Source organism: Protomyctophum bolini (assembly GCF_963924005.1).
Source record: "Protomyctophum bolini genome assembly, chromosome: 5".
In the NCBI taxonomy this organism is placed as follows: Eukaryota; Metazoa; Chordata; class Actinopteri; order Myctophiformes; family Myctophidae; genus Protomyctophum; species Protomyctophum bolini.
Window position 1 is genome coordinate 5,449,030 of NC_137866.1, and position 7,500 is coordinate 5,456,529.

The 7,500-nt window shown below is 38.6% G+C and overlaps 1 protein-coding gene across 1 annotated transcript in view; it reads left to right on the plus strand.

Annotated features, from left to right (window-relative positions):
• Positions 1 to 7,500, plus strand: part of ptpn18 (protein tyrosine phosphatase non-receptor type 18) — a gene marked incomplete at its 3' end in the record, with an annotated part of 53,506 nt that overhangs the window by 6,022 nt on the left and 39,984 nt on the right. The window contains exon 6 of the mRNA XM_080764614.1: positions 157 to 225. Coding sequence (XP_080620740.1) covers positions 157 to 225 — 69 coding nt within the window. The remainder of the gene's footprint in view (positions 1 to 156; positions 226 to 7,500) is intronic.

Sequence of the window (7,500 nt, forward strand, 5' to 3'; positions counted from 1 at the left end):
CGGTCATATCGTGTGTGTGTGTGTGTGTGTGTGTGTGTGTGTGTGTGTGTGTGTGTGTGTGTGTGTGTGTGTGTGTGTGTGTGTGTGTGTGTGTGTGTGTGTGTGTGTGTGTGTGTGTGTGTGTGTGTGTGTGTGTGTGTGCGTGTGCGTGTGTAGAAGAAGTGCGAGTGTTACTGGCCAGCAGTGAACCAGTCCGATACATGTGGACGCTTCAGCGTTTATAATGTAAGAACACACACACACACACACATACACACATACACACATACACATACACACACACACACACACACATACATACACACACACACACACACACACACACACACACACACACACGTTGGTTTCCATGAAGTGTGGGAACCAACAGCAGGGCCATCACTCTTGGGGACACCACTTTCCAGTGGTCCCACAGGCCTGAAAAAAATCAGGCAAGTTAAAAAAAAAATCTTTAACACAACTATCACCTCAGATTCTAGATTGGATGAAGTAATTTCACAGACTTGTCCTGACCATGCATCTTGGGGACCTATATTAATCCGTCGATTGTGGGGACTTAATTTGCATAAATCACACACCTGTTTTTTTACACCAAAATGGGGACTCAATGTCCTGGGGACATCTAATCAGTTTCATACTGAATTTTATGCAGGAAGCTTGGCGTACAGATACAGACTTACAGATTCAGAGTGGACCCTGTAACATAACCCTCAAACTGTCTGAGTCTGTCTCACAGGAGAGGCTAGAGAAGACAGCTGGGCACTGGATGCTTTGAGGAAAGAGCATATAATATGTTCACTAGATTTTACTGGATTGATACTTGACATTATCTTTACAATATAATTGTGTTGAACATTAAATGCACTGAATGATGTATGCATGTAGATCCTTTTGTAATGAATAAAAAAACAGACAAGATGTATTGGCCATAATAACGTAGGGCAATATCTAGGGCAATATGTCTATTTTCAGGAACTCAACAGACATGTATATGACCTGAATGTTTTACTTAAACCATTAAGAACGCGTGACACATCACCTTAGCTTTTCACTGCTACCATTCTTTTTAATGTCAGCTATTGAAAAATAGCTGACCATTTGTCATAGCTGGCTCTTGGCCATGTCAAACATTGGGATGCAGGAGACAGAGCAACAGTGTAAGAAACTGTATTTATTATGCAGGCCTTAACATTACAACTTAAAGAGGACAACTATGAGGTGTGGAGTCAGTGATCAGTGGTGTGGTGGTGATGGATGTGTGGAACATGGTGTGGTGTGTGTGTGGATGGAAAGAATAAGGTAAACATAGTAGGAAAAAAATGACAATGCTTTTTTCTTTTTTATAAAGTATATTTATTGTTTTTTTAAAGACAAACAGACATTACACAACAAGAACATAATAACAAACAAAAGAAAACAAAAACAAAAACAGCTCAGGTACAACACTATTATAAATAAAAAGATTGAATATACAAAGACATGACAAGGACAATGAACCATAATGACATAATGACATAAGTGACTTTCAAATTTTTATAGACTCCCTATCAGGGTATACCTCCATACAGTACATTAATACATATATTAAAAAGGCAGACAATAGTTATCATAGGCACCAAATCATTACAACAAGAGCAGACCCATGCATGCTCCACTCAAAGGCGACAACCGCCACCCCTCCAGGCGGCAGGGCCACCGCCCCAAGAAGCGGCCCCGATGCAACGCATCGAGACCCCTGCCCGGGCGACCATTCCCCCATACCCAAAGGGCAGACAAGCCCCCACCCAAAGCAGAGCACCCACTAGGGAAGAATGCTGGCATATAAGATATCTAAGGTTGGTACGGAAAACCTCCAAGTATCGTGGCAGACAGTGTGGTTCCAATATGATTCAAATAAGGGTCCCAAATTTTGTAGAAAGTCTCCAATTTAGAATGCAACATGCATGTAATGTATTCACAAGGAATACAGCCCATTATAATGTTATGCCATGATTTATTTCAAGAGCAACATCCTTGATTCAAAACAAAATAATATTTTTCCAAACGTTGTGCTCACTGGAGTTTGGGACATATTCCTCTCCACTGTCTGGTGTTGAATACAATATTTCAGAGTCATCAAAGCTTTTGGTCCTCAACTGTGATGAAATAACATCATCTTGTTCACTGTCTGGAGTTGAATCAAAGAGTTCATCAGAGCCATGAAAGCTTTTGGTCCTCCTCAACTTTGGTGAAAGAGGATCTTCTTGTTCACTGTCTTCAGATGAACTGAATAGATACCTTAACGTCTTGGTGCTTGGTAAGCACAGTAATTTGTCAGTTGAGTCAGTGAACTCTTTGTGGTGGTTTGCTGGAGCCATGCGTGTCTGTGGGGCAGGCTCCATCCCCTGGTGCACACATACACACACGTCGTAGAACATCTGTGAAGAATAAGATTCATTGAATATTTTAGACAAGAGGTAGGCATGTGAATGTGCATGTTGAATTCACTTATTGTACGTTTAATAATATCACTAGTATTTCAACATCCTGATTTAGTCCAATACACCAGTATGTTGGACAGTAGGCATTCAAACACATTTTGTATGTGGTCTATGAAGACTTTTAATACAATTTAGGCTAAAATGCATGACGGGGACAGACGTCTTCTGAAGTTTAATTTATTCAGGGTACAAGCTTGCTTAAATACACACACATATCCACAACTTAAAACATGCCTTTTGGGGACCCCATGTTAATGTGCATGATGGGGACATAAATGTCTACTGAAGTTTGAATTATTAGCTTGCGTAAATACACACACACACCATAAAACATGCGTTTTGGGGACCCCGTGAGGTGTACATGATATTACTAGACATTAGGACAATAAAATAAACTAATTATGTTGGACAGTAGGTATTCAGTACACACTTTTAGTTATGTGATCTACAATATTTAGACTTTTAATGCCCTTTACTTTAGGCCAATGTGCGTCACGGGAACATACATGCTGTTAGAGTTTTTAACGGGCCTGACAATTAAAGCCTGGACCCGAACTGGTCCAGCCCAAGGCTTGGCCTGGCCCAAAACATTACCATAATGTTAAGCCTGATAAGCCCCAGTAAAGGAATGTTGCAGGCATGTCATTCAACATCTGGTTAGAATAAGATTCATTGAATATTTAAAAGACAAGACGTAGGCATGTGAAAGTAGTGCACTTGACTATCAATGTTGAATGCACTTATTGAAAGTTTCTTTGGATAAAAGCGAGTTCGAAATTACTCATGTAAGATAATGTTACTAGTATTACAACATCCTGATGTAGTCCAATATACCATTTTGTTAGATAGTAGGTATTTAGAACACACTTTCAGTTTTGTGATATATATAACACACTTTAAGCTAATGTGCATCATGGGGACATATAAATACACACACATGTATTCTGAAGTTTAAATTATTTTGCCTTCAAGCTTGCATAAATACACACACACACACACATCTTAAAACATGCATATTGGGGACTCTGTGCTAAATGTGCATCATGGGGACATCTCTTCTGAAGTTTAAATTATTTTGCCTTCAAGCTTGCATAAACACACACACACACACACAAACATCTTAAAACATGCATATCGGGGACCCCGTGCTAATGTGCATCATGGGGACATATATGTCTTCTGAAGTTTAAATTATTCCGCCTACTATCTTGCATAAATACACACCTCTAAAAACATGCATTTTGGGGACCCCGTGAGGTGTACTTGTTAAACTGATATTACTAGACATTAGGACATTAAAAGAAACAAATGATGTTGGACAGTAGGTATTCAGTACACACTTTTAGTTATGTGATCTACAATATTTAGACTTTTAATGCCCTTTACTTTAGGCCAATGTGCGTCACGGGAACATACATGCTGTTAGAGTTTTTAACGGGCCTGACAATTAAAGCCTGGACCCGAACTGGTCCAGCCCAAGGCTTGGCCTGGCCCAAAACATTACCATAATGTTAAGCCTGATAAGCCCCAGTAAAGGAATGTTGCAGGCATGTCATTCAACATCTGGTTAGAATAAGATTCATTGAATATTTAAAAGACAAGACGTAGGCATGTGAAAGTAGTGCACTTGACTATCAATGTTGAATGCACTTTGAAAGTTTCTTTGGATAAAAGCGAGTTCGAAATGACTCATGTAAGATAATGTTACTAGTATTACAACATCCTGATGTAGTCCAATATACCATTTTGTTAGATAGTAGGTATTTAGAACACACTTTCAGTTTTGTGATATATATAACACACTTTAAGCTAATGTGCATCATGGGGACATATAAATACACACACACATGTATTCTGAAGTTTAAATTATCTTGCCTTCAAGCTTGCATAAATACACACACACACACACACACACATCTTAAAACATGCATATTGGGGACTCTGTGCTAAATGTGCATCATGGGGACATCTCTTCTGAAGTTTAAATTATTTTGCCTTCAAGCTTGCATAAACACACACACACACACACACACACATCTTAAAACATGCATATTGGGGACCCCGTGCTAATGTGCATCATGGGGACATATATGTCTTCTGAAGTTTAAATTATTCCGCCTACTATCTTGCATAAATACACACATCTAAAAACATGCATTTTGGGGACCCCGTGAGGTGCACTTGTTAAACTGATATTACTAGATATTAGGACATTAAAAGAAACAAATGATGTTGGACAGTAGGTATTCAGTACACACTTTCAGTTATGTGATGTACAATATTTAGACTTTTAATGCCCTTTACTTTAGGCCAATGTGCGTCAAGGGAACATACATGCTGTTAGAGTTCTCAACGGGCCTGACAATTAAAGCCTGGACCCAAACTGGTCCAGCCCAAGGCTTGGCCTGGCCCAAAACATTACCATAATGTTAAGCCTGATAAGCCCCAGTAAAGGAATGTTGCAGGTATGCCATTCAACATCTGTTTAGAATAAGATTCATTGAATATTTAAAAGACAAGATGTAGGCATGTGAAAGTAGTGCACTTGACTATCAATGTTGAATGCACTTATTGAAAGTTTCGAAATGACTCATGTAAGATAATGTTACTAGTATTACAACATCCTGATGTAGTCCAATATACCATTTTGTTAGATAGTAGGTATTTATAACACACTTTTTTGTGATATATATAACACACTTTAAGCTAATGTGCATCATGGGGACATATAAATACATGTATTCTGAAGTTTAAATTATTCTGCCTACAAGCTTGCATAAATACACACACATCTTAAAACATGCATATTGGGGACCCCATGCTAATGTGCAACACAGGGACCACGTGAGGCCTACTTATGTTACACTGATTAGGACATTTAAATAAAAGTGGGGTACAAGTGGAAAAGGCATGCTGTGTTGCTGAAAACCTCTCCACAAACCTCTCTAGAGCACAACTACAAAGATTTGGATTACATTTCCTCTACTGCAACAATCTCACTTTGAATATAAATAAGTAAGTCAGGCTTATATGTTTGAGAACATGTCCTCACCTTAGTCCGCCATGGCCAGTCAGTTTCCATGGTTGTAGCTCAAATTTTCACCTGGTAAGATGTCTCACAGCAAAGAGACTTGAGGTGAGGTTTCTCTTCTCCTTGCATAATTATGTTCTTCCTCTGTTTATTACCCTTATACTTTGTCTTATACTTTCCTGAACCTGCTAGTCACCAACCCCACCACAACATGCAGGGAAGCGACTATTTAGGAATATGTATCAACATTGATATCAATATGTATGGCACCTGAATTTCCCAAGGATAATCAATAAAGCTTGCACAGTACAGATGGACAAAAATAATAAGTTAACGCTATTTTTGGTACATTCTGATCTATGTCCTTTTGCTAAATCCGGTTGCAATGTAGGCTCATCAATTGCAAATTAAGTAGATGGTTTTTAGTATCAAGTATACAATAGTATTAAATTAATGGTATTATTAAATATGACAATGTTTGGTTTCACTGTCTACATGGGCGACTTTAACGCACTCTGAAAAAGCTGCTTTGAACAGTCCTGACATATCTCTGCACAAGACAGTGGTCGGAATGTGAGGTCGAATGTGCACTCCACTGTACTGTACTGTGCTGCGCTGCACTGCCCTCCACTCCACTGCACTGCACTGTACTGTACTGCACTGCACTGCACTGCACTGTACTGTTATCCACTGTACTGGTATCCACTGTACTGCACTGTTATATACTGTACTGTAATACGCTGTACTGTACTGTACTGTACTGTACTGTACTGTACTGTACTGTACTGTTATCCACTGTACTGTACTGTACTGTTCTGTTCTGTTATCCACTGTACTGTACTGTACTGTACTGTACTGTACTGTACTGTACTGTACTGTACTGTACTGTACTGTACTGTACTGTTATCCACTGTACTGTACTGTACTACATTCCACTGTACTGCACTCCACTGGTATGTACTGTACTGTACTGTACTGTACTGTACTGTACTGTACTGTACTGTACTGTACCATTACACTTACTATTACACTATTACACATATTAAATTATTACACTATTACACTAGTACACTGTTTACGCTATAACACATATTATGCTATTACACTAGTACACTTTTTACACTATAACACATATTATGCTATTACACTAGTACACTTATTACAATTACTATATTACACTTAATACACTATTACACTATTACAATTATTACACTATTACGCTATTCTACTATTACACTTATTAGCCTATTACACTATCCCTCTATTACACTTATTACTCACACGTGATAGACTATTACACTTATTATACTATTACACTATTACTATTATTCCACTAATACACTTATTACAATTATTTCACTATTGCACTTATTACAATTATTTCACTATTGCACTTATTACACTATTACTCTTATTACATTATTACACTTATAATCACATTGCTCCATATTAATCATTGACAGGGGTGATCTTGTGTTCTTCAATGTGTTTTGGCTGGGGACCCCCAGGCAATGCTTTGACCATGTCTCGTGACCCCCGCCCCGCCCCCCTCCCCAACACCAATACAAATTGACTCTATACATATTTTGGCAATACTGTACTGTACTGTATTCCACTGTACTGTAATGTACTGTACAGTACTGTTATCCACTGTACTGTACTGTACTGTACTGTACTGTACTGTACTGTACTGTACTGTACTGTACTACATTCAACTGTACTGTACTGTACTGTACTGTACTGTACTGTACTGTACTGTACTGCACTGTACTGTACTGTACTGTACTTTACTGTACTGTACTGTACTGTACAGAGAGACCCCCCCAGTGAAAACTCCTGTAATGTAGTGCACCATTCAAAATGTGTTCAGTTGATCAAACTTAGCTACGGTCCCCGTAACGCTGGTTTGAGCTTATGGAAACTTATGTAAATCTCTGATCTGTGATTGGCTAGTAGTGTTTTTGTGTTCTCACACACACTCTCACACAC